Genomic DNA, 15,973 nt, shown 5'->3' with positions numbered 1-15,973 from the left:
AGTTGCCCTATTACGCATACAATTGTGCATACCTTAGACATTTTTATTTAACAAAACCCAAGGTCAACGTTGTATACAGTTGACTATGTATCATCCACTTGTAACTTGCCTTTTAATTTTGCTTAATTGAAATATGCTTAAGTAAATTTTAGCAAAAAAAAAATACAATACAACAGCTTGAGAACAGTTATCATGTGTACATGTGACGGGCTGAGAGGCTGCTAAGATGACTAGGGGAAGGGGTGTTATAATTTGTTAGAACCCATTGGGGTGCTTTTTCTCCATCAGCACATACCCCCTCTCCAGCACCCCCCATTTCACAGCACTGACAGTGTCTGCCTCACATCAAAGACGACACCCCCAGTACAAGTGACAGTGATTAATGTAAGCAAAACATAACGCTACCATCCTATCGCTTTTGCTGTTCACAGTCTGCCCTGTGTGCTTGTGAAGTGTCATGGACTGACACCTTGACCAATGTCCCATCATTTCCCTTTACCTTTTCAAAGAGCTCCCCCTTTTGGACCAATACGCGCAATACACGTTCAATATTAACCATTCCGTATCGCAATGTCTTATTCTACACCCTTTGCTCCACGTATGCTACAAATATAGGCTATGTCGCCATAGCGACAATAAAATATAATTTACAGTTGTATTTCACACTAGTAACTGGGCGCAGATCATCTGTCTTTACTTAACTTTTGACAGGAAGAGAGGAAGTCGATAACTCATGACCTGATGATTACTGTTATCAGTCAAATGTGTGTTCGGTTACAAATATTGTGTCGTATAGTGTATTTCATTTTATGTCATAATATATTATAGTTTCTTGTATTGCGTTTTAATGTCTATCGTGCAGGAGAATGTAACAAAATCAAATTACTCTAGGCATGATGACAAAATTTCCAAACACCCCTAAGCTCAAAATGGATCAAATGACTAGACAGAGCTGAAAATTCCCTTTACGACGACACCTGAATTGTGAAAATCAGTTGAGGATTGCGAAAGTTATGATATTTATAATACCGAGGAATGTAGTAAAATAGTTTACATTAACTACAATAGAAGTCGTGTGACCGAAAATGCTTATTATTCACAGGTTTTTGCTTGTAACTTCCTTATTTTATCCGATATTTGCATGAAATTTGAATAGAAGGTAGAATTTTGTTCATTCTTTCAAATGAAATCATGAAAATGTACTGTTTTAGGTGGAATGGGCATCAGACCCATGACACCTCACTGAAAATAATTATAATAAATAAGCGTTCATTCATATTCATAAACATTTATTTTCAGAATACAAGAGAAAACAACAATACACATCAATATTAATTGTTATTTCATATTCATACAAGTACACAACAAATATTCATTCTCTCCAGGAGGTGCTGTCTGGCTAGACTTGGCTGTGTGTTGGGCCCCTTTCTCCTTTTCATAATTAGCTGTAAAGACATAACATCAATTATTAGGCCCCTCAACTGTACATACATTGATTAACACTGGATTTCTCTAACATAAGCAGCACCAGAAGCCTTATAAACACGGAGAATCATCTTACATGTTTGTAAATCTATATAATCTACATGATTAGAGAAAGGTAGAGATGGTGGTCTAGTGGGTTAAACCACTGAACTGGTAAATCAAAGGTTGCTGGTTCAATCCCAGCAGCCACCACCAGTGTGTCCTTGAGCAAGACACTTTACTCCATGTTGCTCCAGGGGGATTGTCCCTGTAATAAGTGCACTGTAAGTCGCTTTGGATAAAATGACTAATGACTGCCAAATGACTAAATGTAAATGTAAGTTTGACATAAAATGTTCAAATCAACATGGATTATGTGTTGCAGGATACTTTGGATAAAAGAGTAAACAAAATTATCAGACAACAAGCATAACTTTTGGATCACATTCATCCAATGCATGAAAAAATGCAAAAAAGACCTAATATTATGCTTGTTTACTTTGTCATATCCACATTGCACTTGCCCAGGCCTACTGTCATATCAAGTGTTCTCAGCCTATTAATTTAGACAGAGTTACAGGCTAGTCCTCAGTAATCTAACTCGAAGTGATGTAAACTATGTTACAATTTTGTAACATATGTAATAATGTAAAGAAAAACACCGTCAGAATGAGTTGAATACAGACGCAGTACATTCGTTAATCTTCCCGCCACAAATGTGACTACCCAATTTCCGCGATTTAGTTAAATACTTTCTCCTCGATGGATTTCGATGGAATTTCGTCAGTAACAAGATTAAAAGTGTGTATTTAGGTCCACCTACCTTTCAGAAGTGTCCAAAGCTTGGATGAAGCCCACCGACCGGTTGAACGCAACGCAAAATGTCTGAAAGCCGCGGTGACCTGAAATCACATCAGGGCTGATATCCCGAAGTGTCCAACGCTTCAGGGGCTTCAGATCGATGTAGTTACCGTCGTATTCAGGAAAAACAGACTTCCACCAGGTGTCCAGGAGAAGATATGGAATGACATACACACTTTTGAGTCAATACTTTCGCCTCGAGCAGTAACTCATCACCTAGTAACTTGTGTAACTTGTCCTTGAAATGTTCGCTTCTTCGCATGTTTAATGCAAACCGTCACAAACATTTTAAAAGGTCAAATATTAATGAAAATAACGTTTTTATTTACGAAAATGGGTTTTGATGTATTCATTTCAAGCAAGTACATCACTCAAACCCGATACACCTCCATTCAAATATAATAGGCTATATAATATGTTTATGAGGGTCGGAATGAGGGGGGGGGGGTATAAATCAGGCTTTAGTTTAGAATAAAAAAATTAAAGCAGTAAGAAAAAATGTAAGAATTTCTTTACAGTTACAACCATGCATATACATCTCTAAGTTTATGTGGCATCGTGTATTAGGTTGTATTAACTTTATTCATAAATGAATGTATAGGCCTGCACTGTGCGTAAATATTTTCCAAATCTGATCATCAACAGACAAATCATGTGTTTAACGTTATTTTAAAATCAACAAGAAAGAAATTAAAGGTTCGCATTTACCTATTTTAATTTATATGCCGTTTTGTAATAATTTCTACCATCGAATAGGAGCGTTTGTCTCAGCATCAAATTGACATATCAGTGTGCAACATGTCCTATGTAATGGGAGGGGCGGGGAAGTTTAAGACTAAGACACTTAACTCCAGCACAATCAGCTCTTCAACTGTGTGTCAGGACATCAGAGACATCTCAGCTGTCGGGGAAAGTATGGACTTCGGAAAAATAAGAAAACTGAAGGAGAGATGTATGTTGAGGAGTGACATCATCAGAGAGTTTCTGGCGGAATTGCTTGGGACGTTTGTATTAATAGTAAGTGGATAAGTCTTTGATCTGTTTGCTTCAATATGACAGTAATGCCAGGGAAAGTGACACCGTGGTAAATATAACAGTTTTATTAAAGAAAAAAGCATTAAAATAATTGTTAATTGTTAAATATTAAAACATTTATGTATAAATATAATAAAAAAAACTTGAAAAAGGTGCCTCTTTTGTTTCATGTTTGGTTTTCGTCAAAATATAACACTTTATTAGTCTGTTGGTTTACTTCAATCTGCTTCAATGTCAGAGTACTAACATTGCTGTTAATATTCATTCATTTTTAAATGAGTAAAATATACTTTATGTACACCACATGGGACCACATATTAGTATGACAACACAGATGTGACCACATAATGTATAAGACTAAAATGCTCTGGTGCTGTATGTTGGCAATCAAGTAAACCACTGCTGCTTTTTACTGCTCATCATTAATGCCTATTAAATGAAATGTTTACATTTTTTAGAATGTATTTTGGTTTCTTATTCGTATATAAAGTATTTTATACTAGTTATAATGTCACCTCTGCAACTCAATTAAACAAAAAGAGTTTTTTTCGACATTTGTGTTGCTTTGGTGCACTGCCCCATCCCTAATGGAATGAGTCAGTCTACTAATTCATTTTGAAAAAGTGCTCTTTAGCGAATGTTCTTATCTTCTCTGTCATATCCCACTAATTGTCATGATCTCTCTGTCTATTTCCTGTGTGCAGCTTTTTGGTTGTGGATCAGTAGCTCAGACTGTTCTCAGCAGAGGGGCTAAGGGAGAAAATCTCACCATCCATTTTGGCTTTACTCTAGGCGTAATGTTGGCTGTGTACATTGCAGGAGGGGTCTCAGGTACAGTAACTGGTAATGCCCTGTGAATAGTGTAGTTTAGAACTGGGGTTATCTACACGTAACCCAGAAAGTCAGTGTGCAAGGTGTTTTTGAATTTTAATCTCACGATTTTATGGCAATTAACAGGATAACACATTTATCTTTGTTAAGTATTAGTGGATGTTAAACATTCAAAATGTTTTTTTGTGTGATCTGATTATGCTCAATAAAACCAAAATCTGAAAGCAAGCCAACATACGATATCCATACTCAATAAGCAATCAATTAAACCCACATAAATCCCCCAATTTTGCTGTTCATGTATATTTGAGATCTGGCAAAAGTGAGCAGAGACTAGCGAGGTGTTAAAGCCTCTCATGCAGAATAATAAGCCTTAGACAGTTTGATCAAATATGCAGCATACTGAGTAACAAGAAGAGAAAGAGGGAAGGGATGAATTTGGTTCAGTGCACATACAAACCTTTAAAAACAGCATAATAGATACAGTATAGTGTGGTGGAAGAAGGGGAGGAGGAAATGATGGGTCTATTCAATGCTTTTAAATGGATACTCCACCCAAAAATGAAAACTCTGTCATCATTAACTCAACTTCGAGTTGTTCCAAATCTGCATACATTTCTTTGTTCTGATTAAGAGAAAGGTATTTGGAAGAATGCTTAGAAGATCTGTTTGGGTATTAGCATTATTGTAAAAATCTTTCTCTGTGTTCATCAGAAGAAATACATTTATACAGATTTGGAACAACTCGAAGATGAGTAAATGATGACAGAATTTTCCTTTTTAGGTTAAGGATCCCTTTACACCTTGAATAAGGCTTAGTGTCAGATGGAGCAGTGTGTTGGATTTGATGTAATAAATTAGACAACTATGTTTGGCCTTCATTATAAGCATTCCTTAAGGATTATGGTGAGGAGAGAATTTTAATATAATAATGCAGGTGATTTAAAGAATGTCTTTTAAATTATTCTGATCTCTATTGTACAGTGATTATTTATGAATCATTTCATTAAAATATTTTAAATCTTGTTCTACATGTACACGCATATGTGGGAGAGATCTAAGAGTAGAATTACTACTAGAATTCTACTAAGAGAAAATATTTTTCACAGCCAACTTCACAGATTATCATGTTGGACATAGTAGTCAGCAACTTCATGATTGGAAATACTCTTCTGTTCTTGCATAAACTGTGCTGTTACCGACAGTTCAACACCACTGTGGAGAGGAAAATGGTTTGCTTCAAAAAGGAGAAACATGCTTCTGAAAGCGCAAACATGAATAAAAATAGCAATTGTGGTTGGGCAGTATAATGTAAAAAAACTAAAGTAGTCACAATTGTACATATGTGCATATGCTGTCAAACCCAAAAGCCCTCAGCACTGTGATGGTTTGTTGTAATGTTGACTACAGTATCAAAATAATGAGCTTTTCTGAAGCATGCATCACAGCGGGAGTCAGGTGTAGGCATTGATCCATCCTTCTTAAGGAAACACGTGGAGAGAAAGGCCAATGTTTTCCATTTCTAGTTTGTTGGAATTAGAGTTGAAGCTGAGTGTAAGGTGGGGTAAGAGATGAGTTATTCCTGAGCCCTGTAGTGATCAGAAGATTTAGCCAGATTATGTCAGACCCAATTCCCACTGACTTTCTCAAGCCATGTTTGTGTGCAGTATTTGTGAGGAACATTCTGGCTTAAGTAGGGAGATAGTCTGCATAGTGGGTAGATGCGGGCAGACTTTGAGAGTATTTGGCGACGGGAAAGCATTTTAGAGTGCTAGATGAGTGCGACAGTGTCCCTCTGTTAATTCTAATAGATTCTTCTAACACAACAAAAACCTCAACCTGCTCTTATGAAAACCCCAATCAATACAACAGCATGATTGGTACAATAAAACATAAAACATCCATTTGTCATCCTCAACGGATAACTACAAAAACATTTTGGACTGGGTCTCTCTCATTTTTAAATCAAGCAGAAGGCTAGGTTTAGATAGTGGAATATCTATAATAGTTAATGGTTGTCTCATCTCTTTTCAGGAGGACACGTGAACCCAGCTGTTTCTCTGGCTATGACTGTCCTGGGAAAACTCCCAATAATTAAATTCCCTGTTTATGTGGCAGCCCAATTTTTAGGTGCCTTTCTGGGGTCTAGTGCTGTCTTCTGTCTTTACTACGGTAAGATTTAAGAGCATTTTATTGCTCTCTAAATGCAATGCACTGACATAATACTTACATTAGGCACTCTCTCGCGCATACACCCAGCCACACACACAAATATTTTTCGGGCTTGTGCTGACCTTTGCACTAGTTAAACTTTTTTTGTTTCAAATATAGTGATCTTGCTAAAATGACAAGGGATACTTATGGAGCCAAATTTGTGCCAAAACTAAACAGATAGATCCAGCATTTTGCAAACAAACGCAACCTTCTATGCAAAAGAAACTAAAAACTAAAAAAAACAGAAAGCACTTAAAAAATATTGAATTCAATTCAAGAGAAAATGCAAAAGTATAACAAATGAATGCACAGTAGAACCTTTCCCTGTAAATGTACAGCAAAATACTGGCAGCTGGGTTGCGAGCCATATTCTGTATTTTTACAGAACCACAACTGTAAACAATATTTACATTATTGTACTGCAGTTGCAGTATCATGCTGTAATTTTTTCTCTAAATCTTTTCACTCTCAATTTAAATTCTGCCAGCTGGGTTGCCGGCAAAGTACTGTATTATACTATTATGCCAATTAACTTTACAATATAACAACGTGTTATATGTTGCATACATTTTATTTCTACTCAGAATATAATTTTCCTTAAAACATGAACATTTTTACTTTTATTTCCATATCAGTAGTCTCAAATGGAAATAGAAAACAATAGTCTTAGAATTAAAAACATTTTTTTCTGATTCAAAGGCCAGAACATTTCCTTATATAAACATTTTGGCTGAAATGTCAGCCGTACAAAATAAATTCACATAAATTGCAACTAACAGTTAACTGCACATTAGTAACAATGCAGGAACCTTACTTACTTTCAGTCCAATAACGGTGGATAGTTGAAGTGTCTAAACAAATTTCCATTCAAAGTCTGTAAGTTTTCTCAGAAGAGAGGAAACCTGTGGGTTAACAGTAGTGTTCTTTTTTTTCACAACTTGGCCAGTCTTCTTTGTAGTCAATCTCCCCTTCTTGGCTTTTGATCCTACCTCCGGGTTGAAGTTGAGAAAGTGTCTACAAGGCAAAAAACAAACAAAAAATATTATTATGTTTATGCCTATTTCTATATCTCTCTCTCTCTCAATCAGATGTCTTTCAATAATTTGTTTGGATATAGTTATCACACCAAAATTGCAATTTTATTCTTGCCAGATTCAAGTGGATTTGCCACTTCAAAAGTGTCTTGATACAAGCTTAAAGCCAATGAATCTGTATCATACTTTAACAGCACATTGTGATCAACATTACTGCCATCCCATACATCGCAGAGGACATCATTTGCTTTAATTTCAAATCGTGAATTCTTATGTTGTTCTACAACTTATTTACAGCAGAACAGAGCTTCTAAACTTTGCTTAATGGGAATGTACTTAGCAAAGCTTTCCTTCCCAGATTCATTTTTACCAAGGCAGATAAGAACAGGTTCACCATCCTTGAAATTGGCTTTTTAGAAAGACTTTCTCCTCTTATCAGTGTGTAGTGCATGGGTATCACACATCCGAAAAAGATCATCAGTTCTCGTAATGTCTAAAAAATTCTTGATATCATTTTCAGAAAGTCCAAGTGTAGTTAATTTTTCACTTACCCTGTGTGGCTAATGTCATGGATGTCCTGCAGCCCCTCAATTACCGACTGATAAAGAGATGATGGGAGAAAGTGCTTTGCCTGCAATTTGAGATAAAAGAGTGCCATACTCTTAAAAAATGTTGATTAATTTGCATTATCTGGCAATAGTGCAAAATCCAACTTCTCTTCACCATCACAACAATCAATAAACGAATCAGACAGTGCATTTGAGTCTTCAGCCACATTGCATACCTCACCATGTGGCCTCTGTACTGAAAATGTAGTATATTAGGACAAAGCCTATCTGCTGAGGTGTTGCGTGATACCTGGATATATGCAAGGTCAGTGTTGACACAAAGGAAAACTTTTATCAAACTTAAATGGGCAAGGCACTAGACTTCAGGTGTAAAATTACATTTTTCAAAACACTACATCTTTCCTGACAGATACCAATGTCACAGATTAAAGTGTAAGCATTACCTATTAATTGCTCAGCAGACGTATTTGTGTCCCTCTTTTGGTGATCTCCGAATATAATGAGCCTTAAAATCTTCTGGGGCAACCTGGAATACCACATTTAAAATTAGCATTAGGAACATGACATGTGTTCTCATTAGCTGGCAGTATAAGACAGATTCAAATGCACTGAACTGAACAGTTTTTGTAAGCACGTGAACTATAACTATAAGGCTATTTATGATGAACTTACGTTAGTCGATCTTCATCAGACGAATAAAAAACTGAATCGAAAATCAAACGCAAGGTTGCGCGAATGGCATGGTAAATGTTTATCTTCCCAAATATATATATATCAAAGTTAATTAGTGAATAGTTGAGTACAGACTGAACTGGCTAAGCTAAGTTAGATCACAAGGCGCCGACAGACAGCAACATGCGTCTTATTTCGGACATTATAATTTCAATTTCTTATGCTCAATCATCAAAAACGACAAACTTTAACTTAAAAAATTTACGGCGAAGTATTATAAAAATACAGTACAATACAGTAAGAAATTGCCTGTAAATTTACAGTAAAGTTTTACAGTGTGTACTGTGGTTAAGACTCAGATTTTCTCACAAATGGGATCATGCAGATTTTCTCACAAATGTTACAGTGCAAATTTTCTCACAAACCTCCATTTACTTATCTATGAATAAAGCCGGGTGTGAGAGGCGCATCCACTGCTAATGAATACGTGGTCATCGACTTCTGAAGAGAATACCTCTGCCAAAGGATCGGCAGAACAGACGAATAAAGTGCTCAAACTTGCAACTAAAATGAATGTGTTTTGTCAGCAGAAGGCAAGAATTTCCCCGGCTATGGTAAAAAACAGCAACGATAACCAAATGTTGTCCATTTAGTGTATGCAGTGTGACGAAAACAACATTTACAACAGGGTGTTAAAACTTTAAGCATTATACTACAGTACTGCACAAAGCTCTTCAACTATACTGCAAAGCATTAACATTTTTAGACATAATGTTAAATACTTTTTATTTGTGAGTCGCTATGGATAAAAGTCAAACAAATGTATCAATGCAACTTTCATGAAGAAAAATCACTAAAAACCAGAGACTCACATTTCAGAAAGTGTGCAAAATAGTCAACTGAAATCTCTTTCACATCGTCTTACTCAAAAATGGACATATGAACACAAAATGATGTAGAAATTCCCATATTAGAAAGTATCCTTGAAAAAGTAGTGTGTTTTGTGAACGTTATTTGTTGATAAACAAGAATGAGAGAATGAGAAGGGGTGTAAGGGGTGACAACATTGCAAATGCACCCAGGTGTGTTGCCCACGTTATTTGCATATTAAAACCAAAACATAATTTACTGTTTATTATTAAGAAAAGCCACTGAGTAATATTAACAGCTTCAATAAATTTCATGAATGAACATTCAACTGAATGAAACTTGATTAAAGAAATTTGTCGTAATTAAGTTTTTGACACTAGCAAGGGTGGCACACAAGGTAATGTTAAGGTTTTCCTCAGGGAAACTAGTGTAAAATTCCCAATAGCACCACATGATGTTGTGGAAGAGGAAGTTACATTTGTGAGAAAATCAGCATTGACCCCATTTGTGATAAATTTTGCACGGTCATATTTGTGAGAGAATCTCATAAAAAGGTGAGTCTTTAACAGTACATTTGTATGTTACACCATTGAATTTTTTCTTGAATTGCATTAAGTATTTGTAAAGCGCTTTCTGTTTGTACAAGGTGTTTATTTTCTTTTGCAAAAAAAGGTCGCGTTTTTTGCAAAACGCTGGATTTGTTTGTTTAGTTTTGGCAAAAAATTTGCTCCATAGTTACTCCACCAAAAATGAAAATTCTGTCATAAATTACTCAATCTCGAGTTGTTCCAAACCTGTATAAATGTTGTTCTGTTGAATAAAATGAAAGATAATTGGAAGAACGATACCAACTGACATTTCTGGGACATCATTGACTGCCATAGTAGAAAAAATAAAAATAAACCCACAATAACAAGAATATGGTTTAAAAATATAGTGATACCCCTTTGTAATGCTAGTTCATGTCAATACAGTTATTCATGTCGGTTTATGGTGATGTTACAATTTAATAAAAAAAAATGTTTAGTATTAATAAATGCTTTAGAAATTTTGTTCATTGTTAATTCACATTAGCTAATGCATTAACTTCCTTATTGTAAAGTGTTCTGATACAGTTTCTTTTCTTCTCTGCATAAAACAACGTAAACTAATATTTTCAAGAGTTTTGACTTGTCCCTCATTCTGGTCAATGAAATTTAGCAGAACTTTAAATTTGATAAACGTAGACAAACAGAGTAGTTGCAGAGCCGTAACTACTGTAGCAAAATTAATTTAATTTACTGTCTCTATCTCCGTAGATGCCTTCACAGATTTCTCTGGTGGAAATCTAACAGTGACTGGTGAAAATGCCACAGCAGGGATCTTTGCATCATATCCACGAGAAAACCTCCCATTGTTCAATGGATTCATTGATCAGGTGAGAGAATCACAGTTTTTTTTATTGTAAGCATCAGACGATCTCAGCTGTTTTATATAAACTTGACAGAACATTTCATAGTCTCTGTTCAACTTTTCAGTGAGCAGAAGGACATTTTTAATATTTTTACATTACCTTTTATTTGTCCTTATTGATTAGTACAAGACCTACATTAAACATGAGTCCTTAAAACATATGTTGGAAAAACATTTTTGTGAGCTCATAAGCCATGCTTGGATAGAATTACCTTAATATCGCGTTGAAGATATAATATGTTCAGGTTAGACTCAAAGAGATCAAACCCCATATTTATTTTAACCTTGTGTCACATTCCACCTACTTGTACTAACATAGTGCAACCACAACGTCACTGCCTAGTCTCAAAGACTACAAAAATAGACTATTTTGCAAATACTGTTGTCGTGTATTTACACAGGTGATTGGCGCAGGGGCCCTGGTCCTCTGTATTCTAGCCATTGTAGATCAGAGGAATATTGGGGCACCTAGAGGATTGGAACCATTGGTCATTGGCTTGAGCATCATGGCTATTGCAGTGTCTATGTCTCTGAACTGTGGCTATCCCATCAACCCTGCCAGAGATCTTGGACCTAGGCTCTTCACTGCGATGGCAGGATGGGGAAAAGAGGTGTTCAGGTACAGGAAACTCACAATGCAACCATATGCTCTATTTATATTTAATGGTCCAACAGTTAAGCTTTTTTTCAATACCATTTCCATCTGATTTTAAGACGAGACCATTGCTATTTCCATCTGTTTGTTTAACATAGATCTCAAATATGTGCTAATGTGAGTTGTGCTGCTACTTTGTTCAGCTGCAATTCTGAGACTTGAGATTCACCTGAAGTGAAAACTATGTTGTCACAATTGCAACAAACAAACAAACAAGCATGCACATTAGCAATGAAAAGATGACATGAAGAATTTAATTGATTGTGTACAGTGTATACAGTATGTGTACAGTTTGTCAACATGTTTAGAGCACATGATTAAAGACAGAGACCACTTGTTTTCTCAGTGACCTGTAAAGGGATCAACAGACTAAGGGATTGAATGAGGGAAAGAATGATGCAGACGGGAAGCAGTGGAGTGACCGACTAAGCACAGATTACAATGAATTAGTCTCTGTGAAGTAACCCTTTAATGTACAGCAACCATGGGTGACACACTATCAACAGCGCTATCATTAAACAAATCAACAAACCAGCACCTCAAACCAGGGCCGGATTGGGACTCATTTTCAGCCCTGGAGTTTCATGCCTTAGACCAGCTCACTTTAGTTTACGACTGACTATATTAAAATAATGATAATTATCCCTTTCTCACTTCCTTCTGTATCCCTAGACTCGAGTGCACCTGTATTTAATCACAATAAAAGCATTCTGTAATCTTTAACATATTTGACATGGACGTACAAATGAAATTAAATCAAAGCAAATTAAAATTTCCAAATGTCAAAATATGCAGGCTTAATTCATATGACTTTTATTCTATTCCCTTTCAATTGTGGGCTTTGTAACTATCGTTTGATTAAAAACATAATGGGTCACTAGTAACGCTTGGGCATAGAGAGTTGTTATATTGTAACTAATGTGATCACTGCAAAAAAAATGCTTTTCTTACTTAGTATTTTTATCTCGTTTCCAGTTCAAATATCAAAAAAAATCTTAAATCAAGATACATTTACAAAACAAGTAAAATGGCACAGGAAATTATGTCTTGTTTTCTGAAAAAAAAAACCCTCAAAATTAAGTGATATTTCCTTAAAACAAGCTAGCCTACATTATCTGCCAATAGGGAATTTCCGTTTGAATTTAGATTTAGCTTGTCTTAAGCAAAAACATTTTTAGGTGTTTTTTCAGACATAATTTCTTATGCCATTTCACTTGTCTAGTAAATGTATCTTGAATTAAGAATATTTAGATATTTGAACTGGAAACAAGACAAAAATAATAAGTAAGAAAAGCATTTTCTGCAGTGATCATGTTTGCTTATTCACACACACTGTGACTGTGGTACAACAACAGCTTACCTGCTGTGTCTTTCACAGTGAGAGTCTCTGGCATGATACAACTGGGTCCTGGCTCTCTTTCTGATACTAAATACAATTTTAAACATTTATTTCTGTTCCAAAAATATCATTAATTATCTCAGGGCATTTTTCAGGGCTCTTCATTACTAGTTCTTCTGAATGACAATCCTACCTGCCCATTCTGGTGTATTGGGCTCATGACTGGAGCTTGGTAATGTTACTGGGCCTGGCTCTTCATCACTGTTATCAGCAAACTGGACTAGAGGCGGCTGCTGCTGAAGAGCTACAAGAAAAAGTTTGATAGATGAACGGCGATTTGCAGACAACTTTGTTTTGCACGGCCGCTAGCATCTTGCAGTGCTCCTATTCCTAACTACCTTAACGTTAGCTTACCGGCCGTCTCGTCGTCTTCATTTGTTTTGAGAAAAAATGTGGTCAGCTCAGAACATTTGGCCGCGTCAGTTTCCAGAGCTTTCTTCTTTTAATTCTGGCCTTTTCAGCGCTGCCTTTGCGATTTCTGTTATCCATTTTTATTTCTGACGTTTTTTTATTTTGAGCAACTTGCAGTGCTGCTGTCGGGGGCGGGGCCAGGGAGTCAAAAGATAATCACGTCATCATTAACCTGCAGGCTGCAATCTGAATGGGGCTGCGGTAAAATAATAAATAAAAAGATAAGGGCTGCTGTGAGTACAGGCAGCCTAGGGACAGGAGCATCCACATTTCAACCGTGCCATGACAACACCGGTCTCGCGGCCAAAAAAACAATCCAGCCCATCGGGAATTCTCCCGGTGCTCCCGATTAGCCAATCCGGGCCTGCCTCAAACTGAACAATTTTTAATTGCGGTAGAAACTGTGAATGTTGTCCGGCTCTGGTCTGTTTTAACATGTGTGTGTGTCTTTAGCGCTGGAGACGGCTGGTGGTGGGTTCCAGTCATCGGACCAATGGTGGGAGGTGTGGTCGGGGCTATGATCTACTACCTGATGATTGAGCTGCACCACCCTGAGCCTGAGAAGAACTTTGAGGACGACAGAAGTCTGAAAGATAAATATGAAATGAACGCCGTAAACTAAAAAGAGACCAAATGATTGTGTCTTTCCTTTGCCAAGCAAGAAGCTCTTATTTGTTGCACACTTTCTTTGTCTGTCTTTTCCTCTAGATGTTTTTAACTCTGTCATGGATCAGAGAACAGATCTGTGTCTATGTTTTACTTCGTTATTTTTCCAAACATTAGGTATTTGGCTAAAAACGTAGTCCCTTTTAGGCAGCTATTTAAATGACATATTGTCATACATATTGAATACTTAAAGGGATAGTTCACCCAAAAATGAAAATTCTTGTCATAATTTCCTCACCCTCAGATTGTTTCAAACCTGTATAAATGTCTTTTTTCTGATAAACACAAAGTCCTAGATTTGGAAGAATGTAAGCAATTTTCACTTCTGGGGCATTATCCACTACCATAGTAGAAAAAAATATTGTGAAGCATAACATGAGGAATTCTTTGGCTTAAAAAAATGTTGAATAACCATAAAATGGACAGCACATTGCAAATGTTCAATGAGCATATAGTGTAGGAAAACCTCAGGTAGGATTCATTAGACATGGACCACAGAGAAATAAACCTCCTGTGTGATTACAGGACAGCTTTCTTAAACATCTGTTATTTACATTGACAAGTGTCACACCAGTGCCAGTAAAAAAATTAGGACCTAACGGACACTCCATATTATTACCCCTGGAATGATCTAGTCATAATCTCTCTCAGGTTTTCCTTTTTGTTAAGACACTGACGATGTAGGTTATCCAGAATATGTATAGAGAGCTGAAACACTCTAGGGTAGTAATTCCCTTCCATTCCCTGTCACTCTTTCTTTTCTCTGAACTAATACCAGTTATATATTTTTTATATTCTCAAGTTAGCTTGCACAGAGCATCCACCTAACTTATATATCTTGCTATTAGAAGATTGAAGGCACTAAAATAAAGGAATTGACTAAATACTAAAAGTAGTAGAACAGGCATCATTGTCAAGACAGGATGAATTGAACAAATGAAAAGAAGGACAGTGAGCTGCATGCCTAACTGTTGGTAAGGAAACATGCATGAGATAATAGAGCAAAAGTCAAAATGCATGCTAAAAATAAACCTCCCATGAACTATTGCTTCTAAAGTATAAATAAATATGCATGCTAGAGTGTATCGCAAACATTAAGAAAAAGAAGTATATATGATATGTGATTATATATAAAGCAGGACATTGTTATTTCTGGCTTGGCTTCAAAATATTTAATGCATTAGTTGAGATTTGAGTTTTAGCTGTTGAAAATTAAATTTTCTGTGTGCAAATGTTTAGCATTTAATATTGTTTTCATCATATTGTTTGTACAAGAAACTTTTTCTTTTTTGTACCTCATCATTTCAGTTGAAAATTGTATTCTTTTTAAGTTTGTTATTCTTTATAAATTTTGAGACTATTTCAATTTACAATATTGATATACACTGATGTAGAACTGAAATAAAAAAACATTAACATAATGTTACTTTTTGTGTCTGTGTTTCAGTAAATGAACCGGTTCTAGGATTTCTTTCTTGGTGTGGCTTAGTCATTTAAAAATATATGTTACCTTGGATAACAAAACCAGTTTTTTTTATTATATTTTTACATCATCTGAAAGCTGAAAAATGAAGCTTTCTATTGATATTTCTATGATATTCTATGGATTGTTAGGATAGGACAATATCTGGCGACACAACAGTTTAAGACTCTGGAATCTGAGGGTACAAAAAAGCTGACTGTAAAAATTGTTTAACTAAATTGACAAACTATATATCATTGTAAACGTCTAAGACACTAGAATATAGATTTATGAATTAATTAATGTAGGAAGGGTAATTGTTTCTTTTTTATAGAGTTTGCTTAGATTTTTTTATGTCCTTTCACTTGTCACTGTCCC

General features: G+C 35.8%; 1 protein-coding gene across 2 annotated transcripts in view; it reads left to right on the top strand.

Moving 5' to 3' along the window:
• aqp9b (aquaporin 9b) overlaps positions 1–15,349 on the top strand; it is a 53,731-nt gene extending 38,382 nt beyond the window's left edge. Inside the window, exons 1-6 of one of the 2 annotated variants that reach the window (XM_056743772.1) lie at positions 3,083–3,342; positions 4,065–4,191; positions 6,226–6,363; positions 10,849–10,967; positions 11,404–11,621; positions 13,921–15,349. In XM_056743772.1, coding sequence (XP_056599750.1) covers positions 3,124–3,342; positions 4,065–4,191; positions 6,226–6,363; positions 10,849–10,967; positions 11,404–11,621; positions 13,921–14,089 — 990 coding nt within the window. In that variant the 5' untranslated portion in view covers positions 3,083–3,123 and the 3' untranslated portion in view covers positions 14,090–15,349. Of the gene's footprint in view, positions 1–3,082; positions 3,343–4,064; positions 4,192–6,225; positions 6,364–10,848; positions 10,968–11,403; positions 11,622–13,920 lie in introns of those variants that run through there. The other variant, XM_056743782.1, reaches the window with a different exon arrangement.
• Positions 15,350–15,973: the final 624 nt, after the last annotated feature.

This window comes from Triplophysa dalaica, chromosome 1 (genome assembly GCF_015846415.1).
Source record: "Triplophysa dalaica isolate WHDGS20190420 chromosome 1, ASM1584641v1, whole genome shotgun sequence".
Lineage (NCBI taxonomy): Eukaryota > Metazoa > Chordata > Actinopteri > Cypriniformes > Nemacheilidae > Triplophysa > Triplophysa dalaica.
The sequence above is the reverse complement of the archived record's forward strand: the minus strand, read 5'-3'. Positions and strand labels throughout refer to the sequence as shown.